The sequence below is a fragment of the Harpia harpyja genome, chromosome 8 (assembly GCF_026419915.1).
Source record: "Harpia harpyja isolate bHarHar1 chromosome 8, bHarHar1 primary haplotype, whole genome shotgun sequence".
NCBI classification, from domain to species: Eukaryota; Metazoa; Chordata; class Aves; order Accipitriformes; family Accipitridae; genus Harpia; species Harpia harpyja.
Window position 1 is genome coordinate 31,148,262 of NC_068947.1, and position 22,124 is coordinate 31,170,385.

The window sequence follows — 22,124 nt, forward strand, 5'->3', positions numbered from 1 at the left end:
TCTGTGCATGCAGGGTATAGGTCAGGAAGACACCTTAGTAAGCTGACAATACTATTTTGTTATGTGTGTTTTTTGTCAGTGGATCTCAAAATGTTTCACAAAGGAGTTGCGCCAACATCTGCATTTTAAAAATAGAAAAATTGAGGTAAGGAGTGAGTGAAATATCTGCCGTGTAGCATAACGATGATAAGAATCTGGAGTTGAACTCATATGTTGTGTTCAGGAGCACATGTGACTGTACATGGGTGCTGGAGTGGCATATGTACCCTGACAAAATGAATTAGGCTTGGAAATAATTCAATCAGCATAGAATCCAAGCAAGCAAATGTGTGGCCATCCACAGGGAGAACAAAGGGGTGACAGAAATAGAGAACACTATTTTGTAGCTCCCGCTGTGTTTAGCTGTCCTCATATACGATATCCTGTCTCGAAGTGACAGAATTTCCTGTTACTTTGATCCATAGGACAGCAAATCAGTGTGTATGGTGCATATGGTGCTATGTAACACACACAAAAATTTGGTGCTGTTTTATTTCATCACTCTTTCTGTGAGGAAATATCCATCTTACTTGAACAAAAATAAGATTAATGAAAACAGTATCTAATGCTAGTTTAAGTTTGAAAATACTCCCAGGGGAGAACTTGAAAGCAAAATAATATATATGATGTTCAAGGAAGTTAGACTTTCTATAACAGCAGAAAAATGAAGATCTAGCAGAAAAGTGGAGGTCCGGTTTATGTTCCTCATTAACTGCGCTTTGTGGTGGGTTTTTTTGTTAGAGAAAGAATCACATGTGCAATTTTAGGGCAGTTTTACCTGTTCTGTTACATTTTAATGTAGCCATTGAAAATCATCAGAGTTATCAGTTTTGCTTTGAAAGAGCACATTCTGCAGGCTGTGATAATATCACTGCTAGCAGCAGCAGGAAGAAGCAAAGACTAATGTTAGATATGTGTGAATTTAGTCCAGATGAAAATGTTCTTGTTAAAGATAATCTTAAATGGATAATTTTACACTAAAATAGGCAAGAAAGTGATTTAGGCTTTCAGATCTGAAGTGAGTGAAGTTACACAGTTACTAATACAAAGGCACCTCAGGAAGTTTATAATATGGTTAAGAAAGAAAATGGCTTGTAATCCAGAAAAATTCAATAATCAAATCATTTACATCAAGGAATAAGATGGTTGCCAGAGACCTCTGAAAGGCATTTTTATACTCACCTTTAGTACAGTGTACCTTACATAAGTTTAGGATATGCGTGTTATGTTGGCCACTGCAAGACAGAAGATACTCAACATGAGAGATCAATGGTGTGGCTTAGTAGAGCATTGCATTTTTAGGAATGACAAGCTATTACATCAGCTTTGCAAGAGAACACAGTGAAGCTGAAACTTCAGTTGAATGTAAACTTTGTGCCAGCTTTCTGCAGATGGGGGAATTTACCTTTCTAACATGCGCAGTTCTAGGTCTCTTGATTTAAAACCATGTTAGCAAACTAGAGAGAACTCAAAGGTGATGATGAGATTTAGTGAGAACTTGGAAGAAGTTTTATGAGAAACTAAAAGGGAGTATGCCAGAGGAGATAGAAAAAGGATCAGGCAGACTGTTACTGTTGTGAATTGCATATGGGTTTTTTCCCCTCATCTTTTACATGTTCCTTCATCTTCTCAAACAAAATACTTAAGATGAGGGTTAAAATTTAAAATATGTCTCTTACAAAAAACATGATGTAGCATTGGAACTAATTTAACTCAAGCTTGAAATTTAAAATTGGAGGTAACATAGTGAGGCATGGAAATGCATAGTTAAATGTTAAAATGAGGAGCTGTAATGATTACAAGTCTTTCAGAAGTTTAACAGAATGTGACTCAACTGGGTATAATGCACTGGCATTATGCACATGACATTTTATTTTTGTATTCAGTGTGGAACCCTCTTTCTGGTAAAAATAATGGAAAGTACCTGCCATTTAAGTCATTTTAAAGTGGACTGAACAAAGCTAGAGATCACTCTGTAGCTGATGGATGAAAATGCTTAATAGTATAAAAGAAAACATGCTGATTTCTGTAATCATTTTCAATTGGTTATGTGCAGACAAATCCACTGTATACTAGAACATTCTTTTAGGCATGATGTTTTAGACATTTAATACTGGGAACAATGTTGTGTCGTACTGTAATGATTGTTAGGTGGATAGAGGAAAATACAGATAGTGAAAAGAGCTGCTCAAGGCATGAGAAGCAGGAAGAGGTTTGCAAAGTATTGGTTAGGTTAACTCTGATGATTATTTGGAGAGAGAAGGAAGGGAGCAGGTTTATTTTGTTTGATTTTTTTCCTCCCCTCTCTGCTGCCCAATAAGACTGGATGATTTTCTAACCATGAAGGCCATCTGCAGCTACACAAATAAAATATGGAATGCTTAATCAAAGTGTGTACTTCAAGGTGTAACCTGATCACCTGCAGCTGTTTGTGAGGGAACTTTTTTGCCCACATGCAGCTTTGTACAACTGCAGCAGGTTTGTTGATTTCCACTGTCTTTAAGCATGATCATAAAGTAGATGATGTATTTAGGGTCTGATGTGGTGGGGCAAGTTTTACAGGGCTAAAATTTTGAAATTAAGTAGCTTTATATGCTGTACCAATTAATGTGCCACTCACTATGGGGAAAACCAGCATTTTTATACAATTTGTTTTATATCTGTAATTGAAAAGTAAAATCTAGTACTTCATAATGTATGGAGGAAGAAGTTTGGAGGAGGGCATAGAAAGGGAAGAGTCGGGGTAAAACACTAAAAATTTTTATAAAAAATTTGCAAGTGATTCTAGAACAACTGCATTAAGACATTAATATACTACTGGTACACAATTATTTGTATTTTTACTTTATAATAGCAATTATAAAATCTGCATATTGTAATTTTTTCAATTAATTTTTACTCCATTTTTCTGTATGCTAGGTAACTGGAGTGATGATTTTTTTTTTTAACTGTTAATTTGTGTAACATAAGATATAATAGTGCACAGTGGCACTGCAACACTGTAACTGTGAGGTGAAAATACTAGGTGATGCCCTTTCAATAGAGACCACTTTTCCCCAATAGAATTGAAATCTAATTAAACAGATTTCTTTATCCCATGTGAATTAAAAAAAAAAAAAAAAATTCAGAACACACATTCAGGCACGGAAAGACCAAGGGAGCTGCATGATTAATCTGAAATAAAAGTAAAGAAGTCTTTCATTATTCATCAGTTAATGACAGTTAGGAGCAAGCTGCAATGTTTCGATAAATGAGAGATGTAAAATGCTAGTGTGAAGCAGCCGTCTTCCTCTCAAAGTAGAACACAAGACTCAACCAAGCTCCTCAATGAAAATGCTAATTCCACATGATTAATCCTTTCTTCTTTTCTGTCAACATGAATATTAAGTAACTTCCTTTCTAGGGTCACTGGTAACTTGTAACTGTTTTACTTCAGGGTCCCTTACCCTGAAACATACAGCCTGACCTTAGACTTAAAATGACCCTTATTGTTTATTGCTGCCCCTTTGAACTGTAGTTCTTATTCTTACCATTCTGGAGGAGGAAGGCAAATGGCGGAACAAGCAGTCAGTGGCCATTCCTGACATACCAGGAATAGGTTTTTGTAAACTGCTTTGCACATGGCAAAGAGGCTAGACTTGGGAATGGTTGCCTGTGGGCAGTGTGATCCTGATCTCACCTTCCTTTAAGGCATTAGCTTCAGTGAAGTTAATGGTGTTAAGTCAGCATTGACTGTTTTTCTCTATGTTTATGAGAGTGGCTGTGACTATTTCATTTGTTATGTTTTTGTGATTTACAGTAAATACTTATTCTTGTCTTTAGAGGCCTAATACTGTAAAATATTGTACGGCCCAGTGTGATGCAACCATACTTTCACATGGATGTTCTCTCTACATTCCATTTCAGCTTTATGTATATGCTAGTATAGGCTTAAAGGTAAAAGACCCAGTATCTTAATTGTCATGTACACAGAAGCATATTAGTCACTTTGATTTAAAAGTCTAATTTCATTTTTATGGTGTTCATGTTATTTTACCCAAAGACTTGTAATTGAAAGATTTTATGATGTTTGGGTTACAGATGTTTGCCTCTTCATATGAAACAAGGCTAATAAAGCACTTAGAATAGAATATGTCCTATCTTGAAAGCCTTCGATCTCTCCTTACCTTGTGTAAGGAAAAGAAACAAGACCTAGTTGCACAACTCCATCTTTGATGTAGTTGTTCATGGTGTGCTGAGTAAATCTGTAGCATAAAGATATTATTAAATCAATACAGGCATGGCTATTATAAAAACTGATTTAAAAGATGGCTGTGCCCTGTGGATGCATTCCAGATAATAACTTGACCCTTTCTTTCCTTTATACTATCACTCAGTGACCTCTGCCACCTGCATACACTTTTGTTGCATTCCTCTTGGCTCTTAATTGTGCATTAACACCAACTGTTTCTTCGGTGTAGAGGAGCTAGCAGATGTGGCATTGATGCTTCATAGGTTCTTTGACTCCTCTTAATGGTTAGATACACTGCCCCTCTTCTTTTTGTGAATATCTGCAATATCTCCAGATTGAGCTGGGTTAGCTGGTGTGTGGCAATGTCTGTTACAGAGAGTGGAAGTCTCTTACAGTATGGCATAGGTCACCAGTGTCTGGGGTTTTTTTTTCATATTTATTGTAAAACACAAACTGTTTAAAAAATATGGTAACTTTCACTCAGTGGAAGTTAGGTATGCTTGTTTCAGTTTTCAAATAGATCGTACACACCTGAGTTCTGAAAATAAGTGGTAACTTGCATTGTAAGAGTAATCTGAAAAATAATAAAAATTTCTGCTTGTACTTCACTGATTGCAGAGTGGATTCAATCCCCTTGAGACAGGTGATGTAAAATTAGGTGTCTAATCTGAGGCTGTCAGTTAGGTTCCTTCTGTAGTCATTGGAAAGGCTTGTGCTAATGGTTCATCGTATTCCTACTGACCTTAAAAACTATGTTGGGATGGTAAAAATCTCTGGAGCTGAATTTTCTCCATTTACCATCAAACAAGCCTATATGTGTAGGTTAGCTGAACTGAGATCTCTGTTTAAGACCTCATTTCAGAAGAAAGGGTTGTTGAGAAAGGGCTGTTCAGAAGAAAAAAAAAATTTAAGACTATACTTCTACCAAATCTTGAGTCATGTTACAATTAAACTCATTCTTATTTGCTGATAATACAAGTCTTGAGTGTACATATGCGCTCTTGTGCTTTCTAAGTGGGTAAAGGAAAAAATACTATTGTTTTGTTCAGCCAAGACTTTACAGATGCCTTTTATTATGAAATTGAACTTTGCTTTATAAGATTTGGATGAAAGTTTTACAATTATACAGATAAGCAATGATATTTAGTGTAGATCTGTGTGTGGACAAACTGACTTGAGAATTATATTAGCATGCAAAAATTACTGTTTCCATTATTTTTCTAATCATTCTCAGTGCTATGTACTCTCCCCTCTTCTAGGTTTCCATTTACTACTATATTGCTTGAAATATATCTTTCAAGTAAATTATGTTCCTATTCATCTGTTTGTAAAAGCACATAGTATGATAGCATGGTACGGCGTGTTATGTTTAAGAGCTGCTAAGAAGTGGGAGAGAGTGCGGCTGGTCGGTAAGAAGAGGTTGTGTACTTCTGCTTAAGAGCTGAGTTTCAGTTTTACTTCAGTGTAAAAATTTACAGGCAAGTTTATTTTAGTCTCTGCTTAGGCTGTTTGCATTCTGTCAGAATATAGCTTTGATTATGGGAAGAAATCTGTTGTGCTTCTTTTATCTTCCTTCACTCATATAGTGGTATTACCTGGGAGGATCAGTTTGTCTGTCTTTATGCTGTGTACTACAGTGCAGTCAGAATGGAAGGTCCAGAGCTGTCTTGTTTGTTATTTGAAACAGGCATAGAGAGACTCTAAAGTGTTAGTTATGTTAACTGGAACTGCTCTGAGGTAAACTTTTGTGACTACTTGGCAGTTTTCTAAAGAAAGGCCTAGAAGAAAAATAAATACTCCATAGATAAGCTCAGAGAAAGCTTTTATTACTATGTGGTATGTGTGGCCACCTGTTGTAGAGAGGATTTGCATTTGGCTTTGGACATTCAAATGTTCACTTGTTTCTTAAATTATGGTACTTTTGCAAAGGGAAGAGGACTCTGCTTAATATTTTGAGCTACAAGTTGGATTTGGCTTATGAATAAAGGGGGGTGTGTGTATATATGTGTGTCTATTATATATATAAATATGTATATTTATATCTGTGTGTAAATATAGTGATAAGTTCGATAAAGTTTTCTCAAATTGTAAGTGTTCTCTGTATGGAGGGATCTCTTACGGCCTTCTTGTTTGTCTTTTCCCCAAATGTCATATGCTTTATTGATGAAACTCCATTAAATTTATTTTAATTTCAAACCCGAAATATCAATACACAGGCACTGCATTGTAGTTTTGCTTATCTGATGAATAAAACTGTAACACCCTTATTGAAGCTACTGACTCAGAGTAGTGCTCTTGCATTACTTTTCATGAATACAAATTAAATATTTTTTCCTCTACATATTCCTTTCATAGTTCCCACTGCTGCTAATCCCTTATTTCAAACCCAATTTATAAAACTGTTAAATACATTAAATCTATCCCAACCTTGCTTTTTCTAATGATTGTGTCTCCCTCTGTCAGATTTCTATGGACTGGTTTTAGCTTATGGCACTAGAAATAATCACAGATGGGTGTGGATTTTTCCTGATGAGCATTTAGCAATGATTCTGTGTACATTGCTGAGGAGAGGCAAATGGAACAGGAGAAGCAAGAGGCTAGATATTCTAGTGTGATGAAACAACATGTGCAGTAGATGAGAACTAGGAATTTGGAGATGGGGACAGTTCAGTGTAATTCTACTGTATACACTATATCACAATCTTTTAGCTGGAAAAAAAAATAATAGCAAATTTGTTTGGATATCCATGCTATCATGTAGATGAACCATTGGTTGACATCTGTAAATAAATGGTTACAATAGATAGCAATAAACTGATTTAAAGAAAGGCATCAATTGGTTTGCCACAGGGATCTTTTTATTTGGGTTGTGTCTTGTTTAACATCTTCGTTAATAATCTGAATGAGTGGGTAAACTGCATGCTAATTAAATTCACAGATGATACTAAGCGGGGAGGTGTTGCAAACATAGGGTGGCCAGATTTTCTAAGTGAAAATCTGGACCACCTGTCATGGCAGGCACAGAGAGGAAGGTTTTTAGCAGGGATGAGGGAGGAGGTGTGCACAGAAGGACTTGACAGCTTGTGGGAGGGGAAGAAAGACTGCCCACTCCACCCCCTCCTTAACCAAGCATACCCTCCCTTTCCTTCTCCAGCATCATCTTGGCTTGGATCCATTGTATTTATACTGTTCACTATCCTCAGGTCATGAAAAATTTACTAGGTACCTATTAGCTGAAAAGTGAAACCTCTTAATCAGGGGTAGATGTGAAAGATTGAGAGGAGGGGAGGAAGCAGTAGCAAACTCCAGGCAAATCATCCTGGTAAGCTCATCTTCCAGCTACTGAAAATTTGGATGATGCAAGTATTTTTCGTTAAGATGAAGGTTGGAGGCTGACCCTTCCGTGTTAGTCTGATTTATATTGTTCTAACAAATGTGGAGCTATATATTTTATATAGAAACTGTAATGGCCAAAGGGAACTATGCCTCCCTCTGAATCTCTACACTGTTGCTTAATAACTGATCTTACATAAGTGGTTGTGGGCCAACAAGAACGTAGCTTATGATGCAAGGCACTGAGTGCCAAGTGGAAATTTTCTTTCCTCCTCTTTTTCCTGCTTATGTGTGATAGAGAGGCTACTCTTGTGCCTCCTCTACTGGCCCAGCCTGTTCTTTCTTGTGCTTTCCTCATTATTTACTAAGTACCTGTTGTGGTTTTGTAATTTCTTTTCACCTAACACTGCTTGGGAAACATAAGTGGCACATTTAATACTTTCATTTCTGTCCTCCCAGGATTCTGAATAAGAGGTTTGAAAAAACTTTGTCTATAACTTTGGCAGTCCATGATGATGTGAACAGTTGAATGATGATACACACTTTGTGCTGAACCTACTTTCAGCCTTCTGGAGATATTGATCAAGGGGAAAGATCTACATTGTATTCTTGATGAGGCAACCAGTTTTAAAGGAGTGGCACTACTCTTTCTGCCTTTTACTTTAGGTTTCATATTTTTAACTCTCCTTGGCCGAGAAAGTTATCTTCATTCTTAATTTTTTTTCTCATCCTACTAATGATGTATTGGATAGCCTGTGGCCCTTACTGTCTTGGTGACAGTTTTGGGGAAACCTGGAGGACTCTACCTTTTGGCAGTCACAAAGTCTGGCTCTATTTGCATATGTAGTTGTAGGTGTGTAAAAGTTAATTTACTTGAGAGAGAGGGTTTGAAGTTTTGGGGTCTGGCAAAATAACGTGCTTTCTAATTTTCTCAGTATTGTGCACTTTTCCTGGAATCTTGTTTGGACGCCCCCTTGCTCTCTGCAGGTTCAATGGCAGCAATGCCAAAAATCATGGAATCTAAAATTGTATGCAGATGTTTGTTATGTATTTAGCTGTAATCCAGTTCTGTATTTGTTACCTCAAACAATAGGCCGTTCAAAGTGTAATGGCCATGTGACAAATGATGAGCATGTCATGCTGCCTTCTTGAAGCTTTTTACTCTTGGCTTTTGTTTCGTAGGCATCTTTCCTTGGCAGTGTTATGCAAATTAACCAATTAATGACTGACAAAATGGCCTTCCTGCATCGCCATGTTTGTAATAAGAAGGGCAATGCTGTAAGTCACGTACCTATTCAGCATGCTCTGTAGGCCACTGCGAGGGCATGATTAGCCTGACTGTGGAAGACAATTGCAGAGGCATCTGCTCGGTTAATTTTGAGAGAAAATTTACCAGATGGAGGCTGAAGATTTAAGTGATTAGAAGGTAGTAGATTGGAATACAAATTGGATTAAAAGAAATTAGATTGATATAAATCGAATTGAGTCACAACAGTTTGTGGTGTTTGTACCAAGGGGCAATGGATTATGGGAGAAGCAGATGCTCCAATGAGATAGGAATTAATGTGGCTTTGACGGTCCATCTGGGAAGGCCTGAATATCGAGTACATCCCTAATCTCTCTCTCCATTTATCAATGCCATAATGTTAATTAGTACTTCATTCATTAAGTTACTTACAGAGGAAAAAATCTCACCCCTAGCCCCTCTCTGCTTGAGGATTTGTTACTGTGCCAAGAAATGGAAATCTCTCTTTAGCTGAGCTAGTTACACTTGACTGTTACGCTAGACCTGTGTCATTTTCCTCAAGCTTGCTGATGCTTTTGGCATAAATGAAATTTATTGGGCTTTGTTTTGCAATAAACTTTTCTTCATAAATCCAGCAGCATAGTTCTTGAAGTCCTGTCTTGATCCCTACAGCACACCAATCCCTAGCTAACAGTAATAAGCCTACTTCTCACATTTTTAATAAGGTACTATATATTCTATTTTATGTAGTTGCATAGCATTTTGTTTTATGACCAAGATACAGCTATGGCATTAACAGTGAGAGGCAGATCTTCTTTGGGAGAAAAACAAGAAAGTTTGCAAGTGTGTGTGCATGTGTAAGACCTCTGTTAGAAAAAGTCGTGTGGAAGAAAAGTGCTGTACCTGGAACAACTGATGCAGGGCTTGTCCTCAGGTCTACAAAACTGGCTGATGACAAAACTGTTGGCTTTTAAGTGTATTTCTTTTACCTAAGCTGTATTCTGGAAGATAAATATTTGCTTTTTTAAACTCTGAAAAGTGACATGAAATTATAACTTGAGTGTTTTCATTAGATGGGGAAAATTACAAAAGGAAACAAAACCCTATAAAATAGTGTCCCGGTTTTGGCTGGGATAGAGTTAATTTTCTTTCTGGTAGCTGGTATAGTGTTATGTCTTGGATTCAGTATGAGAAGAATGTTGATAACACACTGATGTTTTCAATTGCTGCGAAGTAGTGTTTATACCAAGTCAAGGATTTTTCAGCTTCTCATGCCCAACCAGCAAGAAGGCTGGAGGTACACGACAAGTTGGTAGGGGACACAGCCAGGACAGCTGACCCAAACTGGCCAAATGGGTATTCCATGCTATGTGATGTCATGCCCAGTATATAAGCTGGGAGGAGTTGGCTGGGGGGAGCACTGCTCGGGAACTAACTGGGCATCGGTCGGTGAGAGGTGAGCAATTGCCTTGTGCATCACTTGTTTTGTATATTCCAATCCTTTTACTATTATTACTGTTGTCATTTTATTATTGTTGTTATCATCATTATTATTTTCTTCCTTTGTGTTCTATTAAACTGTTCTTATCTCAACCCATGAGTTTTACCTTTTTCCTTCTGATTCTCTCCCCCATCCCACTGGGTGGGCGGGGAGTGAGTTAGCGGCTGTTTGGTGCTTAGTTGCTGGCTGGGGTTAAACCATGACAAATAGTTAATGAATATACCAGGATTGTGAAGGCACTGAGTTTAATTCTATTTCTAGCCACAATCTTCTGGAAATGGAAGCGAGAGAATAAATTAGAAGTATGCTTAGTAAAAATACAAAAGAGGATTTACTTTTCTGTCTTTCCTCCCCCAAGTACACACACAAGTATGATGCAGTAAGGTTGTATTAAGATATTCACATAGAGTGCAAACATTGGCAAACGTCGGTCTTCATGCAAGCATCATTGTAGTGTCAACCTTAAACTTTTCTTTATATTTTTCCATAAATAATTGATTTGTTTTCCTAGATGGCAAGGAAGCTTTGATTCCACTTCACATAGAAAGCTAACTGCAGCTGCAGCCCTTTAGTTATTAATCAGAAAAGTATTTGGTATAAAAGCATGTTGCTGCTCTACTGATGGAACCTAAAAAGTCAAAGATATCTACAAGAATGTCTCACATTTATACCCATCTGTTCTGGAGGAAGCAGGTTCACCACAAAATAGTTTTTCAGAGGAAAAGATTTGTTTATTATATTAGAGGGTTTTTATCTGTTGAAAAAAACCCCCCACCCTGTCTCCTGAAAAAATTATGATTTTTTAGTTCTAAACAAAGAATGGAGTAGGCATGGCCAGGTAAGAGGTTGGGAGGGAACATAGCTGGGACACCTGACTCAAATTGATCAAAGGGATATTCTGTGCTGTATGACATCATGCTCAGCAATAAAAACCTCATGGAAAGGAAGATAAAGGGGGGACATTCGTGGTTATGGCATTTGTGTTCTCAAGCAACAGTTATGCATGCTGAGGCCCTGCTTGCCAGGAAGTGGCTGGACATCTGCTTGCTGATGGGAAGTAGTGAATGAATTCCTCTTTTTTTGCTTTGCTTGTACACAGCTTTTTCTTTCCCTTTTAGCTGCCATTATCTCAATTCATGAGTCTCTTGCCTTCCTTCTGTTTTCTCCCCATCCCATGGGAGAGAGTGGTGAGCAAGCAGCTGGGTGGGTGCTTGGCTGTCGACTGAGGTCAACCCACCACTGTTTAAAGATGGAATTTTATTTCATTAGTTTGTCTAGACAGCATTCGTTATATTTACTGAAGATAGACTGTAACGCTTGACTTTTAAATCAGTAAAATGGTGGAATCTACTTCCTCTATATTTTCTATTTACTACTTCTACTGCTATTTTCACAAATTTACTTGCTTACAGTAAACAATTTGAGAACTGCCTAGGAGTTTTTGTTTGTTTCACCTACTGTGGTGCCAGACCCTCTTATTTATGTGGCTTTGCATAGTGCTGTTTGCTCTAGAACAACATGGATTAAATCAATTATACACTGGAAAGAAGCTTTTAGAAGGTTTTGTCACAGCAGTACCCTTGCCATTCCACAGCTCAGAGGTGGTTTTTTATCAGTAATATGTTCTCCATTAGTAGAATCAACAGAGATCCCTATAAAGATAGGGTAGACAACATAGATTTCTGAGTCAGGGTCTTCAACTTTACTCTTTCAGAAAAATCTTGCTTTTTTGTATAAAGGGTGAAATAATGCTCGCAGAAAGATACTGTGAATTGTGTATCCCTTGAAAGGCAAGATTCTTCTAATCTGGGACTGCCACTAGCAACAGCAGGGTTACATGTGTATGGCTGAGTCAGAAATTGGTCCAAGAAAGCCTCTCACTGGACTGGTGCCTTCAGCCTAAACTACTAACAGACACTTTTTTGCTGTGTGCCAGCTTTGGGTGTAAATACATGAAACAGAAGAGGTGAGAGAAAAATCAGTGAGAGCTGCTTAAAAAAAAAAAATCTCAGAGTTGGTACAGTTACTGGGAGAGTTTGTGCTCTGCCACCAGGGCCATGAACATTAAGTCCAATTTTGGCTGCGGAAGTTGCAGAATTATATTTTTGTAATCTAATGGGATGGATAACTGGATGGCTTCTAAATGAGAGAAGGAAAAGAAAAGAGATTCACCTTGTAAATAGAGTTGATGAACTGTTTGAGGAGAAGAAATGTGCCATTTTATTAGCTACAGGTATAATGGTAGCAAGGTAGAAGGGTGACAAAATGCACACAATGTGGTATGTAAGGCATTTGTGAAATATGCATTGAGAGCAAAAAGAAAGGAAAGGGAACAAGGAAAGAAGTGTGGTGGGGTTTTTTGGGCGGGGGGGTTGGGGAGGGACAGGACATGTGAAAGAGAATGTTGGGGACAGGAACTCCAAATATTCTCTTAACAAAAGATGCTTTCAGGTGAGAGAGAGAGAGATAATATATTTATAATTGTATTATAAATGCAGCAAGAGAAAGTAGTGTTAAGACAGCAAGATATTTGTGCACAAATTTAAATGGTGTGTTAAGTTTCTAATTACTAGTGGTGAGAACTTCCTTACAGTTACAAAGAGAGTCGATAGTATGACCTCGGATATTAGTGTGATAACTATTGAAAAACTTGTGACGTTTTGGTGATTAGTCCATGCGGTACACAAAAAGATGCAGTATTTGCAGTAAAATATTTATTTTTAAAAACTTCAAAAAAACCCCCACCAAACTTCTAAATATGTAAAGGAACAAATGCATGCCATAAAACACCAGTATAAAAATTGTGGTGATCTTTTGTGTTTGGGATATAAGGTGTTTTATAAACATGACTTATATAGGTAGAAATAGCATGTGACAGAATTTTCTTTAAAAGTTGTTTGTTTTCAAACATCAGGTGTCTGAATCAGTTTTTAAAATGCAAGCCAGCAAAAGATGAAATGGAGGGGCATTTGCAAATGTCCCCTTAAGTCTTGTACTGCCTGTACTTATTCACCTGATTCTTGTACATTGACATATGTAGTAGAGATACAGTTATGAGGAAGTTTATACTGATTCCAAAAGTCTTCCACTTTTGAGCATATGAAAGTGTTCTTACTCAATATGGGGTTAGAAAAAGTAGGATTAGAAGCTTTGTTTGTAGAGCTTGATCTATGTTTTCATCCTTGGATTTTTTGGAAAAACTTTTCTATAACTAGTTGAAGCTTCCAAAGAGAAACTATTTGACAAATGGCCACGGTGGTAACTGTAGATTTCTAAACCAAGAGATTACAATGAACTTTTGATATCCATCATATTACTTTCACTTTTATTTTGAGCTTTGCTGCTGAATTAATATTGATTGGTTGATAGTTACTTAGAGCTTTACAAAAGCTTATTTTAGCATGTTTGTGTCAAGTTTTGAATAAAGCATTGATATTGTCTGCTTGGAATTCCCTAGACGTTCACAACTGGTGTGGTTCAGAGGAACAGGGTGGAGTCTTTGTTTCCAGTGTCAGCAGTGAACACAGTGGCTGCAGGTTGGGGTGCCTGCTGTGCTTACAGTAGGAATCCCCCCACCTTCCTTAAAATATTATCTCAAGACTGCTTCAGATGGGTGAAATTATATTGTTTTCTGTCACTGTTTTCTAATGTTCTTTTTGTAATACTTAAAATCATAGACAATTTCCATAACGTGCAAAATGTGTAACTGTTTACATCTGCTAATTTGAGTAGGATTTTTCTAGGTTGTACTATGTGAGGATAGCTTTGTTGAAATCCGAGTGCACCAAACTGTATTGCTTCTGGTTTGCAAAACTCATATTATCTTAACTACCTGGAGATATGTCTGTCTATTTGCCACTTCAGGTTTTTTGTCTAGCTGTGAGATATCAGACTTCTTATTTTCACGTTTTATGATATTGGATTGTTAGTGACACTAGAGAGGTTGTCATGAGTGTGAAGATGAACGAAGACATGTGAAAGTAAGTTTCCTTGGCTGAAGTAGCTCTGTGTATAGTCTTCTGTAAATGATGTCAGAACTTACCTAAAAATACTGTCAAAATTTATATTAGTTGTGTTGTGGAGTAAAGCTGAGTTATTAATCAGAACTAAAATACAGACAAGAATTGTTTCTAATGGTGCAACATTGTGAAAATTTTGACTTGTATATCAAAATATTTATATGATAGTTAAAGGTCAGATAGTTTTAAGATTATTTGAAGAGGCTTTTTGAAGACGGGTTGAAAGTTCTTAATTGGAAAACCACCTTATTTGATTTTTGTGGAGTTTATATAACACTTTATTTACAAAGTTAGTCTGATTTCACAGATTGTGGCAATTGTATCCTAATCTGATAGCTATTTGAGTCATGATCCTTGAAGGGATCTGGACCAGATTGTCATTCAAAAGCTTTTTTTTTTTTTTTTTTACAGCTGTTGTTTCAGTTTAATACTGTTAAAATCAATGCATTTTCATGTTTACTCATTTTTAAAGCTTTTAAATAATTTATTTTTTAATAATGTCTTAGATGGTCATTATCATCTATCAATAGAAAGTTTTAGACTTTGGAGAGCCTATGGTTATCAACCCTTCTATGTAAAAGTATAAAATTTACTTGCTCCTAATTAGCCATTGGTTTTTACAGTGGTATGTGGCAAGATGAAAAGCTTCCCTTTGACTGGCTGATAAGAACCCGTTGTTAGTTCCCCAGTGCTATGATGAAAATATGCTAGTTGTATAATAAGTTATTGTGCTGTCTATAAACAATGTCTGTTGGTTTTCCTTCCATCCTTGACCTGAAAAGGAGTCAAAAGATGTTTGGTAGAGTTAGGCATACACTTAGGCTTTGCTAAATTCCAGAGTGGTTTTGAAAGGCTCCCAAGGGAAGAGCTGTTGTGCTTGAGCTCTACTGGATTAAAAGAGAGAAAAAACCCTCTTGCTCTCTGTTTGATGCTTTTGTTACATGCTGTGTACATATCCTAGAATAATTTGGATTAGAAGGGACCTCTGGAGGTCATCTGGCACATATGTGTGTGTATACATTCTATCTGTGTACATTTTTATATATAAGTATAGACATGGTATGTTTCTTCCCAGAGCACATAAATACAAAGACATATATATACATAAACCTTTTCATTTGTTCTGTTTTTCGTAGCTGAAAGTATTCCTCTTCTCTCCTGTTATCTTTATTTTTTAAATGATTTTTATCATCTCATTGTTTAGACTCAGTAAACGTGAATGAAACCCACATTTGAATTGGAACAGCTATTTTAATTTCAAAAGCCAGAGCTTTTTTGAGAGAAAACCTATAAGTAAGGGTGGGTTTGGTTTGTTGCTTTTTGGGGGGGGGAGGGGGCTGTGTCTGTGTGCGGGGAGGGGTTGGTGTGTTATTAAGTAAAGAGCTATCTGTTATCTGCTTCCAGGGAGCATAGCTATGGTAGATACTTTACTTCTTGACTGAACTCTAAACCATGCTGCTTTGCAACAAACAAATCAATGTAACTTTCTCATTGAAGCAGTGCCTTGTATTTATAATACCACTTTTCACCTGGGGAAAAAAAATATTCATTTGCCTGTGAATCTATACACCAATTTTCGGGGATATCATGCTGTTACTCACTCCTCCTCTCAAATTCATCCCCAAGATGCTATGTTCCACCACAAGCAGTGTGCTGGAATGCAAGAGCTTTTGAGGAGTGGCAAGACTCTGCAAAAAAAGTTACAAAGCAAAGAAAACACAAGCATTGAAATGTAAGGTTAATGAATGTAGCTAACCTATTTGTAATATGGGTGGTCCTAATGTATTTCTGAGAAGTGCTGTATGAAAAGGAAGGGAGGTAGATTTTGTTTTGTTTTAGATGATAAGTGATCCATTAGCAAACTTCTTAATCAAGATGCAATTTACACTATTAAAACCAGCACAGAACTGTTCTGCCCTGTGCTGGCTATTCTGATTTTGGCCTGTAATGCAGATTATGTTTTTTTTATTATCTACCCTAGCCCCTGCCAAACAAAAAAAAAAAAAAAAGTGTGACACTTGTATGTTGGTGTGTGAGGAGAAAAAATTTGAAGTGAATTAGAGTAAGTTTCCATGAAGTCTTTATGGCAATTTTGGGATGCTTCCCCTGAAATACTTTAATACAAGGAATACAGTGCTTATACTGCATTATTTTCCACACTAAACAAAACAAAACAAAAAAATCAGAATTTTATGTTTGCAGTTTCTTTACAATTAAAGTTGATTACACCTCACTTAGGAAAGTCACAGTTTTATACAAGAGAAGCTTAATAGAATCAGCCTTCTAATAAGATTTGGTCAAATGTTTTTAATGACAGTTATTGATCTCTCTTGTCAGTGTTGCCTGCTATCCCTTCTTGGCAGACATGCACTATAGGAAAGGTGGCTTATCTGCAGATACGTGTCCTGGGGAAGTTAGGATGTGTTGCTTAATGGATTAATTTTTCTTGAGGAAAAGCTTTCAGAGGACTGTGTCATAGCTGACGCAGCTTTGAACAAAAACCTTATCGTGGAAACAGTCATATCACTGGAGTCTGTTCCCATCTGCCAAATCTCAGGGGAGGGGGAGAGATTGTAAAGCATAAATTTTCGAAATGTAATCTTTACCATGTCACTTTGCCTAGAGGAATGCATCTAGGATAATCAGCCTGATGCCAGTGCATCAGCCTGTACTCCAGTTGAGTTTTCTCATTATCTTGAATTTTTTGTACATTATCTTTTGTTCAAACTAGGATGTGACTGACTGGATCTCTATTTGAGATCTCTGCTTGCTTTCAGTCAATTCTGTGGTTAAAAGGGTAGTGAAAGCAACATACTTATTCATTATATCTAACAGATATGTGTAATAAGTGTTTCTGATAAGTACTTCCTAAGTGGAACAAGGCATATGAAGAAGCAGGAAAATGAACAGTAACTGTGACTGTCTTTCAGCAGATTTAACTAAGTAGCTGCAGGAGTGTCTTTTTTCAAGCTTAATGTTATCTCAATCAGAAGTGGTAGAGTCTGCATAAGGGGGAAAAAACCCCAACAAAACCAAGCCTGGCCATGTGACAGATCCTACATAGCCAGACAAGATTCTGCAGACACTTTTGTAGTTATCCATCCTGTCCTTAAAGCACAGTATTCTCTTCATTGTGATTTTAATACCTTAATTTCAGATTTTTTTTTTCTTATTTTGTACAGTGAAAATAACCCAAGATTCTAGCATTAAAGAAGGTTGTTTGGCATTAAAATATATCTTCAGAGCTGTCCTCTAAGTAAAACCAAACATATCATGCCTTTTCTTTCCTGCACCTATTACCTTCTATTGCAGGAGATTATTATTTTTTTTTCTATTACAGATTTGCTGTTTCTTTTCCTGATAAAAACAGGACTTTTGCGCTGTCTGAGGGAGAACATGTGTTGTTGGCAAAACTCTTATAAGGAATGCATTGAAAATGCTATCAAAAGCACAGAACAAGCTAATCATCTCTCAGACACAATATTGATTGCTTTCACTTTTAGCAGGCATAAGCTTTGAAATGTCAGTATGACTTTTTTTGGTTGATGTTTCTTTATTCTACTACTATTTTATAGTAAAGCATATATTATGAACTTGTCTTTCAAGTTCAGTGGTCTTTCAGGCATTACTTTTTTTCTGAACTAAATATATAATACACCTGTTAAGCATGACCTATTGGAACTATTGAACTGAAAATGTTTCAAATGTATGACACAATGGAATACATCACATTGTGTTTTAAACTTCCCTTTGCACAGCAATAAAATAAGAATGGTAGGGGGGATAGAATAGTAGGTGTCAGCTCTGTAGTAGAGATGATGTATGCTATGCATAGTGTTAAACGGCTGTTAGTCCTGTTACTGAAAATCTAGTTGTCTTTTTTATCCAAGTATATTAAAGCTGTGTCTTTGGGGAATGTTAAAGAAATCAGAATGTGAGCCTTCAGAAAGGATATAAAAGGAGTAGTAGCCTTAGAGATCAACTTAGGACGAGTTTTTCTGTATGTAGAAAGTCAGGTAGGATAAAGCTGGAAAAGAGGTGAAGAGATGCAAATAAATGGGGTGTCAGACAGCTGAATCACTGGTGGCAAGCGGTGACAGGTGGAGATAAAGTCAGAAAGGAAGAGAAAGTATTGAGGAGGTTCTTGAAAGCAATTCTGAGATCTGTATTATGAAATACCATATCACAGTATTAACATTTAAACTGATACAATATTGTTTTTTCTTTAAAATTGCTCAGTAGTTATAATAAAATTACTAGCCTTGCTATTAACCACCACTAGCCCTAGTAGCCGTGAACATTTTGGTGACTTGAGAAATGAATGAAATGGCTATGAATTTAGTCTGCGCTGTTACTTTTCATGTATGACAGACCATTGGCTTTGTAGCTGCTTATATAAAAAGTAGGCTTAATAGGTGAAATCAACTTTTGGTCGTAATGTGAAGCTAATAAATTAAAACTGGAGGAGTGTGAAGTGCAATAAATGAAAAGACTTTTCCTTGATATTTGAAAGGTGGCGGCCTAGGAGGACTAGAAGGAGAATTGCCAAATGCCTTTTTCTGTGAAGATATGTGTCTATATTACACACATGTGTACACGTGCACAGAGCGCAGTACCCTTAAGGTAGAGATTGCATAGTGGCTTTGTGGAAATGGAGAGCTGACTTCATTTTTATGAGAAGCAATGTAGAGGCATGAACTACTGTGACATGTTGCAGAAAACCTGTTTGTCAGGCTAATGTAGTCTAATTAAATATACAGTAATGAACTATATCTGAACGATTGGTGCTGAAGTTAAGAGTGCTAGGCTTTGGTTTTCTGTTGGGTGACACTATTCCTGCATTTACTCATCTCTACAACTTGTCTGTTAATAGCTGTAATGAGGAGCATAACAATTGTGAAAGAATTATTATCTTTTTCAGAAAAAGGGTATTGCAAAATTTGGCTCCTCCTTGCCAGCACCTCTCTTCCTTATTCCAGGACTTGAGTGACAGGGTAAGGCTTTGTTTGGAGAAGGTGGAGGACAATGTTCAGGCTCTGCTTCTTCACCGCCCCAGGCAGTGGGAAGGCAACTAAGTGTAAAGGAAATACAGAAAGGCAGAAGAACGGTGTGTCGAAGTGGCTGCACAGAAAAGGCCTGGGCAAGGCACAAAGTTGCTATTGTAGAGGGCGCAAAATTAGTATTGTAGAAACTTCGTATTATCAATACCTAGTAGTCCTGTTAGTTATGAAGGCTTAATGATGGCATATTCATCATCAGCATTGTAAAGTGAAAAATAGTATTCTGACGGGCAATTGAAAGAAGAAGGTGCTTTGGGTTGTATTACTTTGCAGTGATAGAGGGAGTGATTTCTTAATCTTTAGTACTGAAAAAAATTTAAGTGGAAAAAGTATAACCACATTCTTTCCAAGGTATGCTGCACTCAGACTGAGCCCCTCTCAGGGATAATCTAGGGTTCCATATCCCTGGTTAGATACACTATGTAGAAATGCTGGAGATGTTCAGCTTTCAATAACTGTGTAATCAGGGTTGTGATGCAGTGTTGGTAGGAATTTAGGGATACTGCAAGTGGGTTAGAAAGTACGTTTGCAGATAAAAGATAATGGACACCAAAAAGCAAAGTGAAGAAAAGGATGAATGTGGAGAGAAGAAAAAGGACCTATAATGATTTCTGAGACATTGGTGTTTGCAATGCACTTTCAGGCACATGCATGCCTATCTTGTATTTGTGTGTGTGTATGCATGCAATCCACGGGAAATTTCTGAAGTGCAGTTGACATTTGAGATTTCCAAATAAAATAAAGCTTATGAATTATTTTAGACACTTTGAACAGTTACTGTTGCCAACAGTTGTACTAGAAACCTACGAAGGAAGGAATATTTTTCAGGTTTCAGTTGTGGTGTTTTGTTTGGTTGGTTTGGGATTGTTTATTTTGGTTTCTTTTTTTTTTTTTTTTTTTTCCTTCTGTTTCCATAACTGGGCTGTCAGTGGAAAAGGCATACAAAGTGTACATACACCAATGGGTGGTAAGACACAGTGGTTTTGGATGTCGATCTGTTGAGTCTGGCAGATGAAAGGATGGGAAAGCAGGAGCCAGGAGTGGAATCTGGAAGCACAGAGGAATCTAGAAGCAAATGTAAATAAAAAGATTATTGGAACAAGGAAAAGATTGCCATGCATGTATGTGTAAGAGATCCTCCTTTAAGCCCAGTCTGCATGTGGTATGGATTTGATAATGCCTTAGAGGTGTATATCTGTAGTCCAACTCAGGTTTTTAGGTTTGAAAATGTCTGATACAGTCTCTGATATCGGACAAAACTAGCAGATATGTACAGGTTTTCATATTTTCTCTTTTTTTTTTTTTTGAAAATTTTTGTGGCATTAAAAGAGTAACTTGTGAGAACTCTTTATGAAGCCTAAAGCCCTCTCTCCTTTTCTTTTTCTCTAGGATCCCGTCTCCGCCAGGAGGACTTTCCACCACGGATTGTTGAGCATCCTTCAGATGTGATAGTTTCTAAAGGAGAGCCAACAACTCTGAACTGTAAAGCTGAAGGACGGCCAACTCCTACTATTGAGTGGTACAAGGATGGGGAGCGAGTGGAAACGGACAAGGATGATCCACGCTCCCACCGCATGCTGCTGCCCAGCGGATCTTTATTTTTCTTACGTATCGTGCATGGACGCAGGAGTAAACCTGATGAAGGAAGTTATGTTTGCGTAGCAAGGAACTATCTTGGAGAAGCTGTGAGTCGCAATGCATCTCTGGAAGTGGCATGTGAGTAGTTTTATATGATTAGCACTGTGTAAAACTTTATAGTTGCTTTTATGCTGTCATCTAGCACTTGCACACACTCAGCAGTCTGGGAGATAACAAATGTAGATATGTATGGCATTTTGTCATTAGCTATAGCTCTTAGTCAAGGCTTTTTTACATGCATTTATACAGTAGCGGTGACCATACGGAATAAGTGATTTATACTGAAGCAAGGTTTTAGCCAGCGTATAATCATGATTGGCACAAACATGGACAAAGGCTAATCTTCCTCTGAAGAATAATCTAATTTTTAAATTATGACTAAAGTTGGTTATACTGAAACTAATGTGGAAAAATACCTATCATTTAATATAAGGTGCACTGTCTGTTTCTCTTTATGTAGTCATCTGTTACCTCAACAGAAGCAGACAGCTTCTTGGTGACTCATGTTCTGTACTGCTAGAAACCTCAATATATGCTCCTCTATCATAAACTTGATACAGCCCTCATTCATTATGTGAATGGCAAGAGAAATTGTTGGCCATTTCTCATATCATCCAGAGCAGCCTTACTCTTTATCGATTCTCTTTGTATTAACAGAGAAGTCATCATGGCTCTTTCAGAGACCACCTGGCATGCATGATCTGCTTCCAGTAGAGTTAGCAGAGACCTTCATTATATTCACATAGCAAACAAGCTCATCATATATAAAATACAACTGTTGCATATTATTTTTTGCTGCTTAGTTATATGGGTTGAATAAACACTAATCTTTTTATTCAGAATATCAACTAAGGGTAGCTGTGTATCTTCACAGAGGTGTATTTTAGTAAATTTATGAATGCTGTACTCTTGCTGGACTTCGGTTTTTACCCCAGAGTTCTTCATCTGGCAGTAGTTTCACTAAAATGTGTTTGACTGAAGTATGGCTTTAGCACAAACTTGTATTGCTTAGTTGATAAAGAATGGATTTAAGTACACATTAGAAAGTATGTTGGTT

The 22,124-nt window shown here is 37.1% G+C and overlaps 1 protein-coding gene across 17 annotated transcripts in view; it reads left to right on the plus strand.

The window, feature by feature from the left end:
- Nucleotides 1–22,124, plus strand: part of ROBO2 (roundabout guidance receptor 2) — a 959,254-nt gene that overhangs the window by 510,111 nt on the left and 427,019 nt on the right. For all 17 annotated transcript variants that reach the window (XM_052794396.1, XM_052794399.1, XM_052794400.1 and 14 more), the window contains exon 2: nt 20,819–21,145. In XM_052794396.1, coding sequence (XP_052650356.1) covers nt 20,819–21,145 — 327 coding nt within the window. The remainder of the gene's footprint in view (nt 1–20,818; nt 21,146–22,124) is intronic.